The 26,952-nt window shown below is 38.9% G+C and overlaps 1 protein-coding gene and 1 non-coding gene across 2 annotated transcripts in view; both read left to right on the top strand.

The window, feature by feature from the left end:
- The first annotated feature begins 1,852 nt into the window (after positions 1–1,852).
- The window catches only part of FGF12 (fibroblast growth factor 12), a 450,538-nt gene continuing 425,438 nt past the window's right edge, over positions 1,853–26,952 (top strand). The window contains exons 1-2 of the mRNA XM_038749231.1: positions 1,853–1,983; positions 2,121–2,308. Coding sequence (XP_038605159.1) covers positions 2,296–2,308 — 13 coding nt within the window. The 5' untranslated portion in view covers positions 1,853–1,983; positions 2,121–2,295. The remainder of the gene's footprint in view (positions 1,984–2,120; positions 2,309–26,952) is intronic.
- LOC119931159 lies at positions 7,214–7,320 on the top strand. The gene has a single exon (XR_005452016.1). It is a non-coding gene; the product is annotated as a U6 spliceosomal RNA (small nuclear RNA).

Consider the following 26,952-nt stretch of genomic DNA (forward strand, 5'->3'; position numbering starts at 1 on the left):
CTCTCATTCAACCCACATATCTAATCTGTCACCAAATCCTTTTGGTTCTACCCTCACAACATCTTCAGAATCTGCTCCTTCCTCTCCATCCAAACTGCTACCACCCTGATCCAAGCCCTTATCTAAATGCACCTTATCTCTAACCTTCCTTACCTCCTATCTCCTCATACTTCAGTTCATACTTCATTCTGCTGCCCAGATCGTTTTTCTAAAAAAAAAACACAAAAAAACCTTTAGTCTACACCTTCCCACTCCTCAAAGTATCCAGGGGCTGCCCATCCACCTCTTCATCAAACAGAACCTCCTTACCATCTGCTTCAAGGAACCCAATCATCACTCTCCATCCTATATTACCTCACATCTCCTACTTCAACCCAACCCACATGCTTCACTCCTCTAACATCCACCTACTCACTGTGCTGCAATCTCATCTGTCTCACAACTGACCCCTTGTCCATGTCCTCCCTCAGGCCTGGAACTCCCTACTCCTTCATATCTGATGAAATACCACTCTCCCCACCTTCAAAGCCTTACTAAAATTACATCTCTTCCAAGAGCCTAAGCCCTCATTTGCCTTATTTCCCTAATATTCTCAGCCCACACAATTTCTTGTGTTAAATAAATTCCATATGCCTATCACTTACGGTGTGAAGAGGAGTTTTCTTTTCTCCCTTTTGAAATATCCATTTTAAGTTTTAGTGGTTGCCCTCCCTGAATTTTAGGAGTTCTAGGTTCTAGCACTGACTTATTATGCTATCATAATTTTTTCTGCCTCAATATTCCCAGCTATAAATTGAACATAGCAACAATATTTTTGCTTATGCATTTCTTCTGGTCATTAGGTGAAATATGCCATTAGAGTAAGAAAATGTTCTATTTTTTTCTTATTATTAAAGTCTGTTTATGCCTGATCATCTTTATACAGGTTGCTAAAAAATGATAGTTTATTAATTGGTTCTGAGTTAAATATTTTACAGGCAAAATCTGCAATATTATTTGAAGTCTTGACATGTAAATAAAACTTCTTAGAATTTTTCCTGAGTTTGGTGGAATCTAATTGGCATCTATTTATCCCTTGCTTTTCCTGGACTTAGAGCATATGAATATTTGACACATTCTTTCAAATTTTAAAAATTCACTTGTTATTTTATTTTCAGCCAAATTTATAAGATGTTTGCTTGTCAGGTTCAAGCCGGGTTCCCTCTCTCAGCCTGAATTTATAACATAGCCAGACCTCAAACATATTCCAGAAAATTCCAAGGGGCATAAAGCATATTGGAATGAACAAACAAGAAGGATAGTTCATTATTGTTATTCAGTTGAGCAGTACCATAAACTGGAGAAGAAATAGAATTCAAATAAAAAGGGAAAAAATGAAAAGAGAATATTTATGATGACATGAAAGCAGCAGGAAATACAGTTCACGGAAAAGTAAATTCTTATCCTAAGGTGATTTCCCTTTAAAATACTTAGGAAGGAAAGTAAAATGTGGAGAAAAGGAGGAGGAAAACATAATCATTAAAAATGAATCGGGAAACTGCAGTAATCACGAAGAAAAACCCATATTCTGAAATTAAATTACGACTTCCCTACTCTCCCCCTCCCACAGGATCCACCTAGAAATCCTACATGTCTAAAAGGAGGTGTTTCCAGGGTATTTGTCCTTCATCTTGGAAAATTTACTGCCCTGGGCTTAACTGAGAACGATGCACAATCCAATCCATTTTCTGGCTTGCAGAGAAAAATCCGGTCCAGTGTTTATTTTTAGCAGTATTCCCTGTGACCAAATGCTACAGCTCTTTGCTTTTCCGCCGGGATAGCTGTGGACTGAACTGGGAGGAACAGGGGGAGATTTGAGCATGCGCACAGGATCCGTGCAAATCTGCTGTACATGCACAGAGAGAGCAAAGTGGCAATATCTGCCACTACACCTGCAGCACTACACTTAGAGGACAGCTCCCGGGTTGCAGCTTCCAGACTCAGGTAAAAAATGAAATCATTTTCCAAAATCAGTAAGACTAGAGCCCACATTAATGCATTCCTTTGCTAGATGCACGTCTAAAACTCACCCTGCAGAAGTGATTTGCTGATGATAGGTGTCCTTTGGTGGTTGATTGCAGCTTCCAGGTTTTAAGGAATCCCATCTTCCAAGAAGCCGGTGGTGGAAAAAAAAAACCAAACAAAAAAAAGCACAAGCAAGATCATCAGCTTGGTTTTCGGATTTTTGGTGAACCAAAAGGGGTCATTTCTCCCCGTAACTTCCATTGAACTTCCTGACACTTAAAAGGGACGGAAATGGAGAGCAAAGGTATGTGAATGTCCCAATCTGGGGACATCTAATGCATGTGTGTTGAGGCTAGAGCGGTTAATGGCAAAAGGACTGCAGTGCTTGGGTCCTGAGCGTTGTACTAGGTCGATAGGAGGTTGAAATCCTGTGTTATGTACATTGCAGCACCAGGAGGGAAATGTGGCTGGAAGGCGATTCCTTTTTTAACTCCCACCACTTAGTAGACAGTGTTTAATATTCCATCAGTTGCGTAGTAAAGTGTGATGAGTTTTTGGAGGGAGAGGAGAGAGGAGACAGATGTTAGTGATTTTTCTAATATAAGATCCAGCAATAATACATGTATTCAGTCTGTCTAAGGTTTTTGTGGTCAGGAGGGACAATTATTTTACAGCTGAAAATCATAATTTAAAAAAGTGTGTATATGCATATTTACACACATATATATGTTTGTGTTTGTATGGACAGATATAGATATTTTTCTTTCTAAAAGAAGCAGAAGCTGTAGGTAGCTGTTCTCACATAATACTGCATTCTGAACATATCACAACATGCAAATGGATTGTTTCTGAAACGGTATGCATTCACACCCTTGTCTAAAAGGATAGTAGTGTATATTGCTTGACTCTCACCTAATATTTTATGTGTGTATTGTATATGAGTAGATACGTATTCCGATCATCATGGAAAGAAATATGTAAAATGTATGTGTACTCTTCAAATGGTCAAGAGCTAGAAATAGTAATTACCAAACCTGCGGTACACACCCACTAAGGGGCAATTCATTGGAAGGTTAGATGTTATTTGCTTTTAACTCCATAAATTTAGCCCCTCCTCCTCACAACACCCACCAGCTTGTAGCAGCCTTGGCTGATATAACCAAAAAAACAAAGAGACAATGTAATTTATTAAAATACGTGGAAATGATGTCAACTTGTTTGAAACTATATGTATTTCCATGTCCCAGAAGCTATATTTAAAGTCAGTTTTATTTTTATACCAGGAGTGTCGATCAGTCTGGTAGCTCATTGGCGGGGAATGTAGCTGATCCTCGGCTGATTAAGAAAGCTGCTAACTGAATGGTGATAGAGGTAGCATGTCCTATAAAGTGCTCTTAATCTAAGATCAGCAGCATGTCCTATAAAGTGCTCTTAATCTAAGATCAATAGACTTACAGGGCTTTGAACCCAGGTAAGTATTTACCTTTTGAAAATGATCAGTTAGACATAGATTTAGAGAAGCCAGTAATTTTAGTTAGTGATCTGTCATATTCTCATGGATGTTAATGGGCATTACCATGTTTGCCAGTGGTATATTTCTGAGACACACACAAACACATACAACCATAGATGGGGATATAAAAGTATATGCCCATATGCGTATTTGGTACTCATGTAATAGATTGCACTTGAAATGGGAAGTCATGCATAGAAAAGCTGTTTTCAGGATCCAGAGCTCAGTACCATTTTTGATAAGACCAACCTGACTGGAACATAAGGTTAATAACTGCAGAGAGGAAAAGTGCATCTTTACTATGAGATTTTTATGTTTAGGTGGCTATGGAACACCATGATTTTAAACATATCTTGGATCCCATTTGCCCATTCATTCCAGGACTGTCATATGAACAAGGAGTTCCTCATGGAAACTCTACTTTCTTTGGCCATAAACTATCCCTCATTCCTAGCAAAACTCCAGGTGGTTTACAGGGAAAAGTGATGATGATAGAGTTGTTGTTACTCTTAGGCTTTAAAATCTCAGAGGTGAATTTTCTGTTCAAGACAGGCAGGCCAAGAAAGAAAACTAACTCCAGTTATGACAAAGAGAGTGAATTAATTTAAGGAAACCAAGGGTTTTTAAAGTCCCGATATTTTGGTAACCTGATAAAGTCTTTACGGAGTTTCCATGTTTCGATTTGGAGTTAATTTTGATATACAAACATATTTAACGAGACCAAGACTGTCCAATTGCTTAAAATTGGTCCCTTGTTCCAAACTGGCTCAACTGTCCTGACTAGATTCCCAAGTGCTTGGTACAGTGCTCTGCACACAGTAAGCACTCAATAAATATGATTGATTGAATGAATGAAAAGATTAAAATGGTCATTGACTTTTTCACTGACTTTTTTTCCCTTTACTACCCAAACATCAGCATTTAATGAGCTTGTATTTTCACTGCCAAATATTTTATATTATAGATAACATATTCTTTGTAATGAATATTTTCCCCAGTATTATTTATTATTTGAGGAAAATAGACATTACTCATATATATATGTACAGCTTTACTTTCAAATTCAATTTAAAAATAGGTTCAAAGAAGAACATAATTTAATGAGAGAATTCACTTTGCTAGAAAAAAATTAATGAAATTTTAACCCTTCACCATTTGCTAATATCCAGTCATTGGAGAAAGGCAGCACACCCTTTTCACTCTTAGTCCAAAGTTATTCCAGGTTTTCTCAATTTCCTTCTATTACACTTTTTATTGTTTAATTGGCAATTTGTGTCTTTTTCTATTGTCCCTTGGAAAGAGAAGTGAAGAAAGCAGCCACCTAATATAAAGACAGATTTGTAATTAGTTAATTAATGTTTTTGTCTTTCCCCAAGTTATTTTACTTTTCTTCGAAGATATTTATGGGGCAAGCCTGAAAGTTTGCAAAAAAACTGTACATATGACACTGTTTGTAAACTCCTTGAGGACTGAGATTATGTATCACCCAAGAGCTTAATACAGTGCTCTGAACACAGTAAATGCACAATAAGTACAATTGATTGATGTATTACTCTATTATACTCTCCAAAATGTTTAGTACAGTGCTCTGCACACAATAAGTACTTAATACCATTGATTGATTAATAGTATCTTAGAAATTAAGCTTACAAGACTAAACGACTTTGCAGTTGGGAAGGGAATAGTCTTTCCTGTTCCTTTCTACAGCATGTTTTTGAAGGTTATAAATATCACTTCAAACATCACAAAGGCAAAGAATGGCCTGTGCTAAGAACAGTCACATTAGAAATGCAACTATTGCTTGCAGAGAGCTCCAGTGACTTCAGAAAGACAGCTGAAGAGAAAGGACTAACTCACAGGGGAATTTAGCTGTTTATGCATGGCTGAAATAGTGAAAATGAGATCCAACTGGATTATTATTATTACTGTGGTATTTGTCAAGTACTGTTCTAAGCGCTAGACACAGGTTAACCAGGTCAGACACAGTCCCTGTTCCAAATGGGCCTCACAGTCTAAGCGAGGAAGAACAGGCACTGAATCCCCATTTTACAGATGAGAAAACAGGGCTACAGAGAAGTTACATTATTTGCCCAAGGTCAGACAACTGGAAAGGCTGGGACTAGAACCTAGGTCCTCTGACTCTCAAGCCTCTGCTCCTTCCAGAAGGCTATTCTGCTCCTTGTTGAATCCTTTATCATAGGCTCATAGCCCATTCACATTTAGTCTCTGTCACTTTCATGTTGACAAGCTTCTCTGTAGCTTCTGCTGTGCCCTGTGCAAAGGTAACAGAATACACAGTCACTTAAAGGGAGGCACATCAGAAGAGAATGTGCCCCTCTTAAAGTAAGTGTGGTGAGTGTTACCTGGGGTAGACTTTGCCCACCTTTAGTCATCTTTTTACCACTCATTCAATCATATTTATTGAGTGCTTACTGTGTGCAGAGCACTGTACGAAGTGCTTGGTGAAAGTATAATATAAAGGTTAACAGACACTTTCCCTGCCCGCAACGAGTGTACAAAGCTGTCCCTACAAGAAGTTGCACAATACTTTGAGTTTAAAAGAAAAGATACAGCATTATCCCCTCACAAGCAGAAGCTCTGAGTTTATTAACAATATTAGGGATTGTACTCACTCTATGTGAGTCTTCTGGAAAGCTAGCCAATCAGCAGTCTTACACATTTATGAAACTCATTGATGTATAACCCCAGTGTTGACTCATCACATTGGTGATAATGGTTATCACAAATGGGTCATAATTTGTCAAGAATTTATAATAAAATAGCTTGTGCTATTCCACTGATACTGTTGGTAGATGACTCAGTTTACTTATGTATCTGTTAGGGGCACGGTGATTGCCATTGGAGGAGAATGAGAATGAACTTTGACGTAGAACTTCAAAGAATATCACAGTCCAGTAAGGGCTGTCTTTTTATTTTTTTCTTGCTTTATGTTAGAAATAGTAGTTGAGAAGGGGAATAATTAAATAGCTGTCAAGAGGCTAGGCTAGTTCTATGACCTTGGAAAACTTTCATCATGCCAGGACTCTACAAAATAGGGAATAAAAGGGCCACTCTTTTCCACCATACCCAAATGTTGTGATCATGAATGAGACACTGCTGAAATACCTTACTGAATTCCTCAGAAAAAGGAATTCAGGAATCATAATTATTTATTTATTTATTTTTTTATTTAGCAGTGGCATTATAATGTTAAAAATTACATGCAAAACCTGAACCAATCACTTTCTTGTGGCTGCATGAAAAAAATCAGACAAGTTATGATAAGGCAAGAAGCAAAACCCTATATTATAGATTAGAGATTTGAATTTTGGATTTGGATTTGGGAATATTAGACTAATAATAATAATATTATTGTTTATTACAGTGTCTGGCACACAGTAAGCACAAATACCATAATTATTGTTATTGTTACTAAACAAGCAATTCTGGTGATTAATCATTGAGGGAGTTGCTACTAGTATGGCAGATTTTCATCCCGTGCAACACTATGGAAATTTTCCAACAGAGCTGCATGGGTCAGAATCTAATCCTCAGATATTATGGTACATTTTTTTACTGGGCATTACAAGTGTGCTGAACGGCAGCAGTGATCTGATTCTTATATTATAGAGCTGTAACATACACTAGATGGGTAAGCTGGGTGATAGTGCTCAAATCTGGGAAAAAAAAGGATTTATGTGCTTCGGCAGCACATATACTAAAAAATTGGAACGATACAGAGAAGATTAGCATGGCCCCTGCGCAAGGATGACATGCAAATTCGTGAAGCGTTCCATATTTTTTCTTCAAGGCCCTACTGAGAGCTCACCTCCTCCAGGAGGCCTTCCCAGATTGAGCCCCCTCCTTCTTCTCCCCCTCGTCCCCCTCTCCATCCCCCCCACCTTACCTTCTTCCCTTCCCCACAGCACTTGTATATATATATATATATATGTTTGTACATATTTATTACTCTATTTATTTATTTTACTTGTACATATCTATTCTATTTATTTTATTTTGTTAATATTTTTGTTTTGTTCTCTGTCTCCCCCTTCTAGACTGTGAGCCCACTGTTGGGTAGGGACTGTCTCTATATGTTGCCAACTTGTACTTCCCAAGGGCTTAGTACAGTGCTCTGCACACAGTGAGCACTCAATAAATATGATTGATTGATTGAATGATTGATTATCATCCATGCTGTTTCCACTAGAGTGTAAGCTCCCAGAGTGCTGGTATCATCATCATCAATCATATTTATTGAGCACTTACTATGTGCAGAGCACTGTACTAAGTGCTTGGGAAGTACAAATTGACAACATATAGAGACAGTCCCTACCCAACAGTGGGCTCACAGTCTAAAAGGGGGAGACAGAGAACAAAACCAAATATACTAACAAAATAAAATAAATATCTATTATACTCTCCCAAGCTTTTAGTACAGTTTTCTGTACACTGTAAGCACTCGATGAACATCATTAATTGGTTAAGCATACTGGTACCCATGAAAACATGGTTAGCTATAGAGTTATAATGATTAATCATTATTTTTTCAGTTATTCATTTGCTTATTTTTGTTGACCTTCTCCATCTTCCTGCCTAATGATTTAATAACTCTATGCATTATGAAAGTGTAGAAAGAAATTATTGATATAATTTTAATGTGTGTGGTATTTGCTATGTTCTATAAACACCTGTGGCTTTTTAAGAATTATTTTATTATTTCAACAAATAGAGAAACATTTAGTGACATACTAGTATCATCTCCCTCAGTCATTAATCACCAGCATTACTAATCTAATAATAATAATAATAATTTTATTTAAGTGCTTACTATGTGCCAGAAACTGTACTAAGCACTGATATTATTATTATTAGTCTACTCTTCCCAAATCCAAATCCAAAGACTTAAATGAACTTGAGTAGACACCTCAATTCAAAGGACTGAATAGGATTCAGATTATGGTATTTATTTATTGAAAATAGGAGGAGCCAGCATTCACTGGACCAGAGTTTTGATCCTCTCCCTGCTAGCAGAGCTGCCATTATCTACAAAGAAAGTTCTGGCCACAGAGGGTAACATGCTCGTTGTTGAAGCAAGGAGATTTATAGAAGCTAAACAGATTAGGAATTCTGTTCACACAGACCATTCATTAAAATTTCCATCTCTCTTGAACAAAAATTCATTGAAAACATACTACCACTAGTGACATAACTGTTCTAAGAGATGCATTTGGATACATTATTGCTGCCACAAGCCATAAAAGTCTAATGGTCCAAGTCCCTTTCAACTCTGGGGTTTTAGGAGTTCAATTTTTTACATATTAGAATTCTATGGTACTGTAATGTGGTTTTTTTTTGTCCTAAAATTCCCTTGCATAGCAAATTGTGCTTATTCATTGCCACTAATATAGCTATATACAGAGTTGCTGCATAACTGATTCAGTTGTTGAGATCTGGAAATTTTAAAGTGATATTGTTCCAACAACTTTCTACGAAGCAACATGGCCTAGTGGAAAGAGTGCAGGTCAACACTGTGGACCACCTCCTTCTCCTCAACACACTATCCAACCTTGGCTTCACAGACTCCGTCCTCTCCTGGTTCTCCTCTTATCTCTCCGGCCGTTCATTCTCAGTCTCTTTCGTGGGCTCCTCCTCTCCCTCCCATCCCCTTACTTTAGGGGTTCCTCAAGGGTCAGTTCTTGGTCCCCTTCTGTTATCTATCTGCACTCACTCCCTTGGTGTACTCATTAGCTCCCACAGCTTCAACTATCATCTATGCTGATGGCACCCAAACCTACATCTCTGCCCCTGCTCTCTCTCCCTCCCTTGAGGCTTGTGTCTCCTCCTGCCTTCAGGACATCTCCATCTGGATGTCTGCCCACCATCTAAAACTCAGTATGTCCAAGACTAAACTCATCTTCCCTCCCAAACCCTGCCCTCTCCCTGACTTTCCCATCACTGTTGATGGCACTACCATCCTTCCCGTCTCACAAGCCTGCAACCTTGGTGTCAACCTCGACTCTGCTCTCTCGTTCACCTCTCACATTCAATCCAACACCAAAAACTGCCGATCTCACCTCCGCAACATCGTCAAGATCCGCCCTTTCCTCTCCACCCAAACTGCTACCCTGCTGGTTCAATCTCTCATCCTATCCCAACTGTATTACTGCATTAGCCTCCTCTCTGATCTCCCATCCTCCTGTCTCTCTCCACTTCAATCTATACGTCACGCTGCTGCCTGGATCATCTCTGTGCAAAAACGCTCTGGGCATGTTACTCCCCTCCTCAAAAATCTCCAGTGGCTACCAATCAACCTACACATCAGGCAAAAACTCCTCACTGTCGGCTTCAAGGCTGTCCATCACCTCGCCCCCTCCTACCTCACCTCCCTTCTTTCGTTCTACAGCCCATCCCACACCCTCCGCTCCTCTGCCACTAACCTCCTCACTGTGCCTCGTTCTCACCTGTCCCGCCGTCGACCCCTGGCCCACGTCCTCCTCCTGGCCTAGAATGCCCTCCCTCTGTACATCCACCAAGCTAGCTCTCTTCCCCTTCAAAGCCCTACTGAGAGCTCACCTCCTCCAGGAGGCCTTCCCAGACTGAGCCCTCTCTTCCCCCTACCCATCCCCCCACCCTACCTCCTTCCCCTCCCCACAGCACCTGTATATATGTTTGTACATATTTATTGCTCTATTTATTTTACTTGTACATATTTACTATTCTCTTTATTTTATTTTGTTAATATGTTTTGTTTTGTTGTCTGTCTCCCCCTTATAGACTATGAGCCCGCTGTTGGGTAGGGACCGTCTCTATATGTTGCCACCTTGTACTTCCCAAGTGCTTAGTACAGTTCTCTGCACACAGTAAGCGCTCAATAAATACAATTGAATGAATGAATGAATATGTAGTATTTGTAGGTATGTTATTTATTCAGTACACTGTGTGGTTGCATCTGAATCACATTTTATCCCATGTTTGATATTTATTATTTGTTGTTTCCTTTTGGTTGATTTCTTTTCTCCTTTGGCCAACAGTAGATTTTTTTTTGATTTGCATATTGAACATTATGTTTGTCTAACATGTCTTTCCTCCACCTCCACACTTCACTCTTTTACAATTCAAATTAGTTTCTTTATACATCAGTCATATGTGAAGTTCATTTGATGAATGCAAAAATGAATTATGCAGAACAGTTGAAAGTGCTGAATGTTTTATTGACAATGCATGCAGGAAGAAAGTTTTATTTTCCTGGTTCTCAATCATTACTAATATATTATTTAAAACTACTGCCTCCAATTCAATAGTATCTTCAATATCCAGTTTTAAAGTATCTGTAAAGGAATAACTCCCTCTTACAGAGAGTCTGTTTGGATAATAATGCATTTTAACGGTGAAATGAGGAATTTGGTTACAAGCAAGGCAGTATTATGTTCTAAAACCTCAGTGTCTGGGGGCTAATGAGCTGAGATTCATAGTTTATTTTATTGAGACTAAATAAGGGTAACACCAGCTGACCCCTTAGAAATTATTAATCATATTCTCTATTTAAATATGCTGGAGTCAGGCAAATGCCTCCCAGGATATGTCTCTAAGGGTTTCATTGCTTATTCATGTGATTTTGAAAGTATTTTTGAGGCAACGACTAAGTCTCTGGAAGAAATCAAAGCTAGTTTTCAGGGTTAACTTATCTTTTTTCTTTTGTAGGCTTATAGACTGTAAATGCTTAATGGGCAGGGATTGTGTCTACCAATTTGCATTGTACTTTCCCAAGTACTTAGTTCAGTGCAATACACACAGTGATGCTCAGTAAATATGTTTTATTGATCTATCTTCTCAGTGTCAAATCAAAGCTCTGATTATAAGGATGCCAGTACATCAAGAGGGAGCCCAAACAGGGAAACCAGTATAGGTAGGAAGTTGTTACCTGAAAAAAAATCCTTCCTGTTGTCTTTGGTATTTTCTAGTGTTGTTTACTCTGTCATTCATTATGACAGTCTTTCTGGCCCTTCAAAGTGTTTTGAGGAGAAGAGGGGAGCTCAAAATCCAATATTGTCTGCACAACTATTTTTGTACCTTCATCAGTGACCATTTACAAAGTATCTCTATGAAGAGCTCTGAATTACTTGAATGGCTAAGTACGGTGAGAATGTAGTTCCAACTGTTAGTGGGGAGACCAACAGGTGTATGGCTAGAGAACAGGATGAGAGGATATTTGAGTTTCAGACTCTGGTGTTGATTTCTTTGATGGTCTTAGGCAAGGCAAACTCTGAGCATCTTCAAAGCCTCTGCTTCAGTCCCACATGACAATCATTCAAACAATTAAGAGAAGTAGCATGGCTTAGTGGAAAGAGCATGGACTTGGGAGTCAGAGTTCATGGGTTCTAATCCTGGCTCTGCCATTTGTTAGTTATGAGACTTTGGGCAAGTCACTTCACTTCTCTGTGCCTCAGTTACCTCATCTGCAAAATGGGGATGAAGACTGTGAGTCCCACGTGGGACAACCTGATTACCTTGTATCCACCCCAGGGATTAGAACAGTGCTTGGCACATAGTAAGCACTTAACAAATACCATCATTATTATTCTTATTACCAATCAGTGGCATTTAGTGCAAAGCATGTACTAAGTCCCCTTTCAGGGTCACACCTGAAGAGTTCCCAGTACTCTACCAGTCTCAACTACGAGGAGGGAGAGGCAGGCAGAAGCATATCCATTCCATTCCTAGCTTGGGCAGTGGCTAGCAAGTGGAAGGCAATCTGCTACAAGTCAAATCTCACCTGTACTGGGAAGCAGCAGCATGGGAGAGAATCAAGGGCAAAGACTCAAGTTTACTGTGGGGAAGGAGGCAATGGTAAACCACTTTTGTATTTTACCAAGAAAACTCTATGGTTACACTACCAGAACGATTGCAGGTGGATGTGGGGCATTCTGGAAGAGATATGTCCATGGTGTCGCTATGGGTCGAAGATGACTCAATGGCATAAGACAAGACAAGACTGTACTAAGTGCTTGGGAGAGTACAGTACAATAGAACTGATAGACACAATCCCTGACCACAAGGAGCTTACAGTCTGGTGGGGGAAATAGGCATTAAAATAAATTACAGATAGGGGAAGTGGCAGAATATAACGATATGCACATAAATGCTGTGGGGCTGGAATGGGGGTCAGTGTCAAAGTGCTTGAAAGATGCCAAGTGCATAGACAATAGAGTGGGGAACTGAGGCATTAATCAGGGAAAGCCTCTTGTAAACTCATTCTGGGCAGGGACTGTGTCTACCAACTCTCTTGTATGCTCCCAAGTGCTTAGTACAGTGCTCTGAACATAGTGCTTAATAAGTACAATGGACTGATTGTACTCTCGCAAGCACTCAGTACAGTGCTTTGCACAAACTAAACACTCAATATTGACTATTGATTGACTGATATGATTTTAGTAGGACATTTAAGGTATGGAGGTTACTGGAGTGTCAAATACGAAGGTCTCCCACTCCAAGCCAGAGAGAGAATATAGGCAAGTGGGACAAGCGATATCGAAGTTCAATGAGTAGGTTAGCGTTAGAGGAACCAAGTGTGTGGCTAGGTTGTAGTATGTAGGGTAGGAGTGGGAGAACTGATTAAAGGCTCTCGTTGACAAATGGAAGGATTGGTCTTAATCAAGTAATTATTAGGTGGGTACCCAATTGGCTCAAGTATTGCACAGAGGATGGGAATCAATGGCTCAGGGTAAATCAGAAGGATATATTGAGTGGCATCTATAAGGATCAATACTAGTTCTATTCAATATCTTTATTGATTGCTTTGACAAAGGGATTGAGGTCATATATTCAAGTTTACGGGTGTCACTAAATTGGGTACAGTTAATAAAACTTGGAAGACAGGCTAAAATTGAGAGTTACCTAGACAACCTGGCATAATGTCCAAACATAAAGAATCCACAGGGACAATTTTAACTGTAAACCAGGTAGATTACTTAGGAATGAAAATCAAACACAAATACAACAGAAAATAAGCTGGAAGTACTAGATGAAGTTGAGCAGAAGTTACCAATGTAACTTTTTTTATTAAGAAAGCTGACATGGAACTGAGATATAGTGATAGAAGTCTGACATGCAAGAAGTGAGGAATAATCATCCAGTTTTCTCATCACTGGTCAGACCCTTATTAGGATATTATGTGCAGTTTGGGTGACCACACAAAAAGAGAGGGTTCAAAGAAGAGTAACAAAAAGTAGTAAAAGCCTGGAAAATAGGTCCTTCAAGGAAACATTAGAGGAATTGAGGTTGTTCAACCTGGAGAAAAGAAAGTTAAGGGATAACTTTTTTGTAGGGAGGATGCTTGCCAGATATTCTCTAGGTTTACTGAGCACCAAGCAAGAGAAAATGGGCTTAAAGTAAATTTTTGGGGGTTGGCCATGAAGGGAGTTGTAGAGTCTATAAACACAGCAATATTTAAGAAATGAGCAAGCATCATTCATTCACTTGTCTGGAGTAAGGAGATTGAGAACAGGTGATCATTTTTGAGGTCCTTTCCAGCTTCTATGATATTTTTATTCTGTCAACAATAGGCATTTGTGTACCTATTACTGGATTTGGACCCAGGTTCTGCAGTGTGGCTTAGTGGAAAGAGCTTGGGCCTGGAAGTCAGAGGACGTGGGTTCTAATCCTGACTGCACCACTTGTCCACTATGTGATTTGGGGCAAGACACTTCACTTCTCTGTGCTTGTTACCTCATCTGTAAAATGGGGATTAAGACTGAGCCCCATGTGGGACAATCTGATTACCATGTATCTACCCCAGCACTTAGAACAGTGTTTGGTACTTAGTAAGCACTTAACAAATCCCATAATTATTATTACTATTAGTAGAGAAATTACTAAAGTAAAAAAACACAATGAGTCCAGCCACAGCTAGGAGAGGAGGCTACATTATATCAGCTTCCTTCGTGACTCCTCTGGGAAGAGTAAATTTACCTAGATGTCCTGCAGTAATTTTCCCTAAGGGCCAAACTTCTCATCTGAAGAAATGTTATGCTGCAGGGAAAATGCTTTTTGGGATCTGAGGAAGTCTAGAAGGTCTCAATATCAAGCATCTTAACAACAGTGCAACCCAGTGCCTCGACATCTGCAAAACCTTAGTTACTACATAAGTATTGCCAGAGATACCCCAGAAACAAATGAATTAATATATATAATATGGTACACAGAGGTTTGGTTGACCACTGGAGAGGACAGATCTCTTATATAATTTTATTTCAGTTTGCTCTTTGCTATCAATACCAGACAGTCACTTCATTTGCAGTACAATTAAGTGAATTGGAGCTTTGAATCAAGTAATGTTTGAATAAACAAGCTAAAACACACTAATCCAAAATTTCATTTAGGTGGTTTATGACCCCAAGTAGAAATGGATTACCCAAGACCCATCCTTGAGCAACTCTTTGGCGGAGTATCTATGATTTTGTTCTTTGTCTCCTCTGCAGAATTAAATACATAGAACTTTATCATCTTAAGACCTGCCTTGCTAACTCTTCCCCTCAAAAATTAGACCACGAGCTATTGATGGATAAATAAATGGTACAGCAATGATTTGGCCTACCACAGTTGTTTTTTTCTTAAACCAGAGTGCAGATCAAACTCAGGCAACAGCTGCTCTGGCTGAGGCTAATCCTTACATGAAATTGGTTGAGAATGAAAGATAATGTGCATTATTTCATTTACTAACCATTCTCTTGTAATCAAAGAGAAGTAAATGAGCAGATTGATTGCCTATGAATTTATTCTCCGCTCCATGGAGCACTTCTGACTTTTGGTTGTCTCTCACTCACTTGGGTGACTTTGGGCACCAAGAGGCCACGGGGAGTGAATGCATAATTCAAATCAACCCAGCACCACACTTAACAATTTTATAATTCATCACTATCCTCAGCATTTTTCGTATGGTATTTGTTAAGCACTTAGTGTATGACAGAATCTGTACTGAGCACTGAGGTAGGTACAAGCTAATCAGGTGGGACACAGGCCCTGTCCCACGTGGGGCTCACAGTCTTAATCCCCATTTTACAGAGGAGGTACCTGAGGAACAGAGAAATGAAGTGATTTGCCCAAGGTCTCAAAGCAGACAAGTGGACGAGCTGGGATTAGAACTCAGGTCCTCTGACTCCCAGGCTTGGACTTTATTCACTAGGCCATGCTGCTTTCCACTTAAGTCCTATGTATATTTGTGACTACTAAAGTAATTGTTCAATCCTTTCTTCCTGATACTTCTGTGTTACTCCCTGTTATGTCCTTGTTCTTTCTCTTGCTCCCACTATTTGTAAATTATTTTTGCCCATTCACCCCATTAGATTGTAAACTTCTGGAAGACAGTGAGTGTGTGAACCTTGCTTTCATCACTCAAGGACTTAGTACAGGGTTTCTATGTTCAGTAGGCACTCATTAAATATCATTGATGATCATGATTCACCTTCCTATCCTGCTTCTAGCTTTTTGCCACTCACATTTTAATGACATTAGAAATTGAGGATGTGGAGCAGCATTATAATGCTCTGGAATGTAGTCAGTCTCCTAGCATTAAAACTGTGTCAGCATAAAACAGCAATGCTGGGCAGAACACATGAGGAGAATGAGCAACAGAAAGGTACCCACATAAATTTCTCAATATACATACCTGCTGATTTATCAACTGGTATTATTATCAGTATTTATGCCAACTGCCATCTTTTTATTTCATTATTTATGGCATTATAATATAGATTTATTGCGGGACTAAGGTCAGTGCACCCTTCCAACACAGATCATTCTTTGTTTACCTGGTCCTGCTTCAAAATTCAATTGAATTTTACTTTCCTCAGAATTTTAATATAAGTTGTAATATACTGTGATACAATGTTGGCAAGTTCCATATTTGCATTTCATTAAAATCCAGCAACAGATATAAAAGCATACGATTTAAACATTACTGGGAGGTGGAGAATGTTGTTTTCTGTGAATTGTTGGGTAAGTACTGTAAACGACTGCATTATTTAGTTGTCAGACTAACAGGGATCTACTAGTAACAATACTCTGTGTTATTCATTCATTCATTAATTCAGTTGTATTTATTGAGCGTTTACTGCGTTCAGAGCACTGTACTGAGCGTTTGGGAGAGTACAAAACAACAAAAAAGTCACATTCCCTGCCCACAACGAGCTTATCGTCAAGTCATGCTTACAGTTTATAAGCATGAATGAAGTTAATCATATAACATTCTCTAGAATGTTAGTTCTTCTGTTTGTGCTCTGCACATAAATGGTCAATAAATGCCATTTATTGATCTAGAAGGCAAAGAAGCATTATTACCTCCAGTTTGTGCAAAAATAATTTTATATACCAAGAGCCATAGTAAGTAATATTCTGATGGTCACAATTCATAAAATAACAGCCAACAATATTAAAATAATTTGAGATTTTTATGTCTGTTCTGAAAATCCCTGATTACCAATCTCTCCCATCCTCTTGGTCATTTCAGCTCAGCTACCTCAGCATACAGATATTTATCATTATTCACCTATATTTATTATTACAAATTATCTTATCTGTCAATTTATGTACTCATACCAGATTGAAAGCAATATATTTTTGTTCAAAAAGTGTTGTATGCACACAGGTACTCAATGAATACTGAAAAGTAATATCTGTCATTCTGTAACTGCTATAGCAGCATGGCTTAGTGGAAAGAGCCCAGGTTTGGGAGTCAGAGGTCATGGGTTCTAATCCCGCCTCTGTCACTTGTCAGCTGTGTGACTTTGGGCAAGTCACTTAACATCTCTGTGTCTGTTACCTCATCTGCAAAATGGGATGAAGACTGTGAGCCCCACGTGGGACAACCTGATTACCTTGTATCTCCCCCAGCGCTTAGAACAGTGCTTGGCATATAGTAAGTGCTTAACAAATACCAACATTATTATTGCTATTATTATTATTAAATGAGTGTTAATGGACATTGCTCATGGAATTTGCTAAGTACTACTTTCAAAAGTCATATAACACCATTATGAGATGATAATATTATTATTCCTAGTTTAAAGAAGGGAAACTGATCCACTGCAGTTGAAAAAGAATAATAATTATTATATTTTATTTTATTTTAGTTTGCTTAATACAATAATAATGTATTATTACAATAATAATTACAATACATTACAGTAATATTGTTAGTATTAATGCTGAATTTTTCTGTTTTGGTTTAAATGTAAAGATGCAATGTGACCTAGTGGTTAGAGCCTGGGTATCAGAAAGACCTGCATTCCAATGCCCGTTCCCCCACTTGTGTGCTGTGTGACCTTGGGCAAGTCACTTAACTTTTCTGTGCCCCAGTTTCCTCATCTGTAAAACAGGGATAGGGACTGTGTCCAACCCGATTTACTGTATCCACCCTGACGCTTAGTACAGTGCTTGGCACCTCATAAGCACTTAACAAATACCATTAAAAAGAGTGGCTGAAAAGATCAACGTGGGACTGATAACTGCTTCCAAATAACACCCACTAAAAGTGTTTCTTGAGCTGATGTATTTGCACTTTGTTTTAGGCTCATGATCCTTGTGACGATTCAGTGAGGCTGGTCTATCCACTGCAGTTGTCACCCAGCATTCAGCAGTTGTGCAACATAAGAAGCAGTGTTGTCTAGTGGAAAAGAGCACAGGCCTGAGAGTCAGAGGACTTGGGTTCTAATCCCAGCTCTGCCAGCTGATTGCTGTGTGACCTTGGGCAAGTCACTTAATTCCTCGGTGTCTCATATTACATCCTGCTCCCTCCAATTGAGACAGTGAACCCATGAGGGACATGGACTGTGTCCAGCCTAATAACCTTATATCTACCTCAGGGCTTAGAACCGTGCTTGACACCTAGTAAGTGCTAAACTGATACCAAAAACTCAGGCAAACAAAAATTGTCTGACTTCCCTTTTTAATAGTGCATCACAATTCATCCAAGAATTCTTTAGCATAATGAAAAATTGTGTATTTCCTAATAGACTGTAAACTCCTTGAGGGCAGAGATGATGTTTACCAACTCTATTGCAGTGTACTCTCCAAGTGCTTAATATGGTGCCCTACACACTGTGAGGGCTCAATAAATACCATTCAGTCATTGATTGCAGAGAGAAAGGAAGATTGGGAGGAAACTCAGGCTTATGAAGACAAATTATAAGCAGCTGTTTTTTATGTCTGTAGAAGACAGAACAGGATAGAATAGGCATAATGGCAGATGGTGGGAATTTGTTATGCATCAGAAAGACCTTCCTATAAAATTAGAGGAGGCTGCGATGGTCACCTAACCATGATACGATGAGAACTTGAATCATAAAGGTGGCTGTTTGGATGGAGACAAAAGGGGAAATGTTGTGGAGGAATAAGTTGGGATATTTGTTCCAATTTCTTTTGAGTCCTGCTTTGATCCTGATTAAGGGTAATATACCAATCAATGACTCACTCTCCTATGTTTGTGGTGGACAGGAAGGTTGGGGGAAGGAGGGTGTTTATGCTAAACTACCACAAACATTAGCTGAATTTTAAACTCCCAGATTGAATGCCAGTCTTTATTCACTGTATATATGCTCTTCCTCACATATCTCTAGAGATAGAGGTAAGGGAAGTAGCATAATGATCGCATTTGCTAATACTATGTGCAAAGCACTGTTCTAAGCGCTGGGGGGATACAAGGTGATCAGGTTGTCCCACAGGGGACTCACAGTCTTAATCCCCATTTTACAGATGAGGTAATTGAGGCTCAGAGAAGTTAAGTGACTTGCCCAAGATCACACAGCAGACATGTGGTGGAGTCTGGATTCAAACCCATGACCTCTGACTCCCAAGCCCGTGCTCTTCCTACTGAGCCATGCTGCTTCTCTAGCATGGCCTACTGGTAAGAGCACAGGCTTGGGAGTCAGAGGATGTGGCTTCTAATCCTGGCTCCACCACTTGTCTGCTGTGTGATCTTGGGCAAGTCACTTAAATTCTCCATGCCTCATTTACCTCATCTGTAAAATGGGGATTAAGATTGTGAGTGCCCTGTGGGACAGGGACTGTGTCCAACCTGATTAGCTTCTATCTACTCCGGCACTTGGCACAAAGTAAGCGCTTAACAAATACCATTATGCTTATAATTATGATCATGATTATTAAAGCCACAGGATCCCACCAAGGAAAGTGGAACTTACATTTATGCCATTGTCCTGATTGTTTCAAGGGTCTAGCCTAGGAATACTAACTGTTTTGGGGACAAGAGTCCCATGAGTACTTACTGAATGCCCTATTGCAAACAGTCTTTCTTGGATATTGTTCTGAAATATTTGGGCTACAGAAGCAACTCTCCCCTCCAACCTGAACCCCCCCTCCCACCCAGGTTCCATACCTGACCTAGCTGCCCAGGCACCCTACCAGGATGGAGTGAGAAGGACCTGATTGGAAGGTTCCTCCAGTGGTTTAGAATATAAAATTGTGTTCTTGTGTGTAATTCATGCAAGAAAAGTATCATCCCTCCATGTGGCAAGGTTCTGGAGAAATAACATTCCTCAAAAATAGACTGACAATATTACTGATAAATGGGATTTAAAGCACCACACCCAGGACTTGCATTCTCCTTCACCCTCTTGGTAATCATGAGTGTGGGAGGGAGAATGAATACAGAAGCTAATGTGGGACAGAGTTTAGTTGGGGGACAGGGACTGAATGTATTGTATCTACCCCCATGCACAATACAGTGCTTGGCAAATAATAATAATCATGGCATTTGTTAAGTGCTTACTATGTGTCAAACACTGTTCTAAGCACTGGGATGGATACAAGGTCATCATTATTATCATTGAACATTTAACTGTGTGCAGAGCACTGTACTGAGTACTTGGGAGAGTACAGTTGAATTAATAAACATTAACCCTGATCTCAGGAAGCTTTATAGTCACATTTTTCTGGTTGAGTTTGTGATGTTTCAAAACTATTTCCTTTGTGTATCCTTGATTTTGGTCTGGATTCAGTCAAGAGAAATTTGGTCCCCTGCTATGTCCTGATTCCCAAGACATATCACTTGCTTTCTTTAATCTATGCAGTGTCTTTGCAGCATTTTCAAATTCTGATTTTCCTGTCACCTTTTCTCCTTTTAATATTTTACTTCTATGACCCCAGGTCCCTTCTCCTTCCAACTGCATCATCAGATTCTAAAAGCAAACAAAGTGAATTCTATCACTTTATAACTCTGGCTTATCCTAGTACTTCCTGGCAATGCATCCATTGAGGTATTGCCAACTAAATAGCTTCTGCCTGGGTCAAACATAGTTATGCCAGAGACTCTAATATCATTACATTAGATCACTGGATGACTTGTTCCCTAGGGTTCTAGACACCAGAGTAGTTTCAGCTATTTCCTCTCAAGGGCAGAGACACACAATCTCTGGGTTATCTGAAAAAGACATTAATACCCCTCCATGAGCTATCATACCTGGCTTCTAATTGGCTTTATGCGACTAATGAGTATGCCTTGTTAGACAAGAAGCATTTACTTCCTCAGATCCTGAGACAGATAATAATAATAATTATTATTATGGCATTTGTTAAACACTTACTATGTGCCAGGCACTGTACTAAGCGCTAGGGTGGCTACAAACAAATCAGGTTGGACTTAGTCCCTATCCTGCAGAGGGCTCACAGACTTAATTCCGATTTTATAGGTGAGGTTACTGAGGCACAGAGAAGTCAAGTGACTTACCCAAGGCCACACAGCAGACAAGTGGCGGAGCAGGGATTAGAACCCATGACCTTCTGACTTCTGAGCCTGTGCTTTAGCCACTACACCATGCTGCTTTCTCCAGCAAAGTGCAAAACAATCCATAATCCTTTCCCAAATTCTGGATGTTATTTATTAAATAATAATCCATTTCTCAGGTTTGGCCATTAATAGTGCACCTAAAATGAGTATTCAGTTGCTATGGAAAATATATCAGTGATTTTTCTCAAGCCTCAAAACACATCAGTGCTAGAGTCAGAAATAAGACATTTCTTTAACCTCAGTTCAGGACTAGATCAAACAGACTATTTAAATGCAGAAGGAAAATGCTATCACCCGGAGATTCCTCTCATTCTTTCCTCCCATTTCTTTAGGGTTGCTTTCCTGAAAGTCAGTGTAATATGTGACTGTGTGCAAATGACCAGAATTTGAAATCCTGATACTTATTTCCTAAAAGATGCTAGAACAGACTGTAATTCCTTCTTTTCATGATTTTTTTTTCCTTTTTCATTTCCAAAATGAAAGAGGAAAGGGTTGATTTGGTATGAGGAGAGTTTTCTTATCTGTATTATCCAAGAAAAACAAGGTGTCTACAATGGGGCAGGTATTTGTAGGGAAACGTGCTTTGATTTTGCCCCTACTTTAAATTTGACTCTTTTAGTTTGCTAGTTTACAATTAGGGAGTATCCACAGGGTGCTAAAAGCAAGTTCTTGGGAGCAAATAGTTAAAGGTTAGGCGTGTCTGACAAAGATTTTACCAGACAAACATACAATCAACTTAAGTGCCCCCAGCTGAATTCAGTGATTGCTAAAGCACAGGAACAGTGTTTCTGAATTGTTGAATGGGTGATATAAATTGGAGACATTTGGTGGAAGAGGTGGGGTTTGGCCTGAGCTTTAAATGGGAGACTAGTGTTAATACATGAAGAGGAAAGCTGCTTCATAAATCTGAAACAAACTGCGTGAAGGGCTGACAGTAGAAAAGGAAAGAAAGGGGGTGGTGAGAGTTTTCATAAGATTTTCCTAGCATGGAGGGAACTGACATTGAAGGAGTTCAAAAAGACCATATTCAGAAATTAATATTTGAACTGAAGAAGATGGAGAGTCACCGGATTGCTGTTAACTTGAAGAAATGTGAGTGAAAAACACTTTCTGGTCCTTGGGGCAAAAAAATACTTTTCATTACCCTTTACTCCTCTTTGAAATGCTCCTAGTTTTCTGCTTCCTGAATGAAACTAGAGGCAGATCATTTCCCTGGATAGACAGACACACTTTGAAAGGTGCTTTTTGAAAGTATACAAAATGTGGTATACATGCAGAATGCAATAGTAAGGATTGGGAAAAATATACAGGTGAATATGAGTCTTGTCAAGGTCTGAAGGTAAATTATTTTCCTATCACTGTTTTTCCATTATTTTGGCATGGTAGTAGGAAGTTGTGTGTAGTTGGGTTTGTGTTTGCTCTTTCTTTGGGGGATTATAGTAGATTTTCAATTCCAACAGTGAACACCATAAAGTTTAATCTGAAAGTCTGATAGCTAAAGCAATCATGCAGAGGTAAAATATCACAAGAATTTTAAACTAGAGGTTTCCCCAGAATTTACCTTCCTAAGGGTGGGCATGTTATTTGTTCATGATTTGTTATCTGTCTTCTTAACATAAGATATATTAAAAATTAACTGAGAAGTGGCTCAGAAAAATACTTTAATTTCAGTACTACAGTTATCTGTCATTGTCATCAACCTACTGCCTCTGACAAATCTTATAACTACGAACAACAATAATCAACAAAAGTGTGAATTTTATTATAATTTTTTTTCAATCTCAAGAAAACTCATAGCCACATAAACCTGGTCTTAGATTTCATTAGGGAAACCATTTCTTTTTTCCACCAGGGCTTTTGAATTGAATTAGTCCTGCCAGTCACCTGGGCCATCCCTAATTTTCACAGTTGAATTGGTTTGTTAGGTGATTGCCCATGAGGTATGATTCTACTCCTTTTGCTAGAGGCTTTTGTACAGCCATGAAACACACATAATAAACATTTACCTGCCCAAGTATTGAAGAGTACTAGTGATAATAATCATAACTTATATTTGGTAAGTGCTTACTAAGTGCCAAGCATGGGGTAAGTGCAGGGTAATCAAGCTGGGCATAGTCCTGGTCCTACCTGGGACTCACAGTTTATGGAGAAGTGGGAACAGATATTAGGCCCCATTTATAGAGATGAGGAAACTGAGGCCCAGAGAAGTTAAAGGACTTGTCCAAGGTCACACAGTAGGCAAGTGGCAGAGCCATGATTAGATCCCAGATCCTCTGATTCGCAGACCCATTCTCTTTTCACCATACCTGAATCCTCAGTAATAATAATAATAATAATAATTTTGGTATTTGTTAAGCACTTACTATGTGCCAAGCACTGTTCTAAGCACTGGGGGAGATGCAAGGTAATCAGGTTGTCCCACATGGGGCTCACAGTCTTAATCCTCATTTTCCAGATGAGGTATCTGAGGCACAGAGAAGTTAAGTGACTTGCCCAAAGTCACACAGCTGATAAGTGGTGGAGCTGGGATTAGAACCCATGACCTCTGACTCCCAAGCCCGCGCTCTTTCCACTGAGCCATGCTGATTATCAGTACTTTGTCCACTTGCCCAATGTACGTTGTTTAAGCAGTTGTTGCAAAGCAACCTCAATAAGCTTATTTTCAAATCACCTTGTAAATTTTAAAATTGATAAATCTACCATCCTATGCATAGCTAACCCATTTGTATGAATTGATTCCATCCTCTAATGCACTGTGTGGAGTGTATCTTGAAATGAACTTTTTTGTGTATGCTTTTGGCATTGTCAAATATTTTTCAACCTTTTCAAAAAACTGTTAAATAATAGAGACCATGTGTTCTTCCAGGCAGCATCTTTTATACTATTCTATCTAGGGAGCAAAAACTTCTTACCTCTCCAAGGGAACATTACTTGTTAAATCGGATCCATGAGTGGTGCTTTGTGTCCTTAAAATGCCAGTAATGCTAATGATGACCTGTTGAAAAAACAATAGAACTTCAGCAGTAATTATCTACTGCATTATAAATGGATGCTAAAATTAATAGCAACTTGAAATCTAGAGCATTTTGAGGATAGTTTTTTTATTTTTCACTTATTATTATAATAAGATGGCAACTAGAGCCCTTGTTTTCCTCAAGCTTTAAGGACTATTTTACCCTCTGCCCTACTTTTTCAACCTTCTAGTGCAAACAAAAAGGCTTACATTTTTTGTGGGTTTTTTTGGAATAAATTTGTAGCCGACTCTTAAATGTCCAATATTAACTCCTCATGTCACTGAAATATTTTTGTGGCAGGCTCTGATGTCTTGGAAGGGAGGCTTAATATAATGTGATTGGAGCGGGTATTCATTCATATTATAGGTGGCCCAGTTGGTGGACTACTTCCTTTGGGTCAATTAGGGCCTTTAGTTTTCCTCAGTGACATCTATTATATCCATTTGTATCAGTTTATCAATAACTATAACTGTGGTATTTAAGTGCTTACTATGTGCCAGGCACTATCCTAAGCACTGGGGTAGATAAAAGGTAATCGGGTTGGACACAGTCCCAGTCCCATAGTTGGGCTCACAGTCTTAATCCCCATTTTACAGATGTGGGATCTGAGGCACAGAGAAATTAAGTGACTTGCCTAGGTCAGACAGAATACAAATGGCAGAACTGGGATTAGAACCCAGGTCCTTCTGATTCCCAGGCCTGTGCTCTATCTGCTAGGCCATCCTGCTTCTGCTTGGTCATGTTGGGGTGGAGTGGAAGCCTGTGAAGGCAGAAAGCAATTGCTGAGTGATTTATTATCTGGTTTAGAGGGTCTTAGAGTTTCAAATCATTCAACCAGGCACTACGTCAATTCTGAACCTGATAATGAAAATTTTTACAGATTGCTGGTGTTCTTACAAATGGCACTTCTTACCTGTCCAATTTCACATTAGCAATGAAACTTAGGCAATCAAAACATTTTTATAATAGCTCATTCCTTGCTCTTTATTAGTGGTAGCTTACATTCTAAAAACAAACAGGGAAAATGTTTTGAATATAACTGACATTACTTAGAACTGTAATGCCTGAATGTAGTACAGAAAATACAAGTGACATAAACTCTATCTTCAGGGAACTTATACTCCAGTGAAACACGAAATCATGTGGCATGTGTAACTACCGTTTTATCTTAAAGCTTATTTAAAGGTAGATGGGTTGCTTAGTCATGATTTGGCAAATATAATCACCTCAACTTTGCCACAGACAAATCTGCTCTCATCTGATGAACTTAAATGGTGGTCTGCTATCATTTTGGCTTTTTGACTTTTTTTGACTTCTTGATAACTTATGAAAGATTTATTTTAATGACCCTATGAATTAAAGTTGGCCATTATTTTGATTTGGGAAATCATTGTTTTTAGCATGTGTAGTCTTGCATTGTGAATCAGTGCTTCATAAAACAACCTAACAATAGGCATTGCTGTATAATTTTGAACATTTGGCAAACCAATCCTATTGTATCAAATTAAGAATATTTTAGTAATTGCACTCTAATATAAATGGATTTTAATACAGAAAAGTAAGTACTGTGCTTGATGCTTTTGAGTGTTCATCAGTTTCAAAGACCAAATCCTTATGTTTCCTGGAAACATTGTTGGGTTGTTGTTTTCTTCCAGAGTTTGTCCATTTTTAGTTTAACCTATTTAGTATCACCAATCTAAAAAGTAAATGCAGGACAGAGATTAAATAGTTGTAATTAACTCATGTTTGGCACTTAGCTTAGTTTCTCATGGTGATTAAGAAAATAATTCAGCGGTTTCCAAATGTGGTCAATAAAATTCTCGATTGCTTTTCCAAGAATCAATCCTGGGCAAGGTTAAAATGTGGCCTGTTTTCTAATGTGTCTGACCTGTAGTTTCTTTGAACTGCTCTTCCTAAAAGAGGGCAAGGTTTGTAGGATTTCTTTAAAATAGTAGTGATAGCATTGATTAAATGCTTAGTAGGTGAGAAACACTGAAATAACTATTTGGATGAGAATTTTTTGGCTTCAAATCAAAGAAGGAGAGCAAGAGGGAGTTGTTGACAGACTCATAAGATGAAAAACTGTGATAAACACAAAAAGAACAACAGGGCCTCAGCCCAACAGTCACAGTGTGGTCACAGTAGTGAACATATAAACTTTTAAGAGTTGAGGAAGTAGGCTGCTGCTGTTCAAGTTTTTCCAAGTTTGGAGCAAGGGCTGATGGGCATTCTGGGGGCATGGGAATAGAGCAAGAACTTTCCCATGTGATTGGGCTCTGGAAGTCTCTGAGAACCACGGAAAGGCTCACAGTAGCCAGCCAACACAATGTCTTAGCTTTTGCATCTTCAATTATAAAAAAAAAATAAAAAATGAAGCATCTTGAGTTAGAGGAAAAGCTAGTGGCCCTACCGCATTAAAATGGCAGTATATCAAGGCTAGCAAATACTTGTTATTTGTAATTTATCCCACTAATCCAGGCTGTTAGTGTCCCCTCACTGGGTATCAGTGGTTCCTCATTTTAAACTGAAAATTCCATGAATTAAAAACTAAATTGACATCTAGATTCTTAGGGGTGCATTTGTGGTGGTTTCATAAATCTGAGTATATTTATTTTTATCTC

Source organism: Tachyglossus aculeatus, chromosome 7 (genome assembly GCF_015852505.1).
Source record: "Tachyglossus aculeatus isolate mTacAcu1 chromosome 7, mTacAcu1.pri, whole genome shotgun sequence".
In the NCBI taxonomy this organism is placed as follows: domain Eukaryota; kingdom Metazoa; phylum Chordata; class Mammalia; order Monotremata; family Tachyglossidae; genus Tachyglossus; species Tachyglossus aculeatus.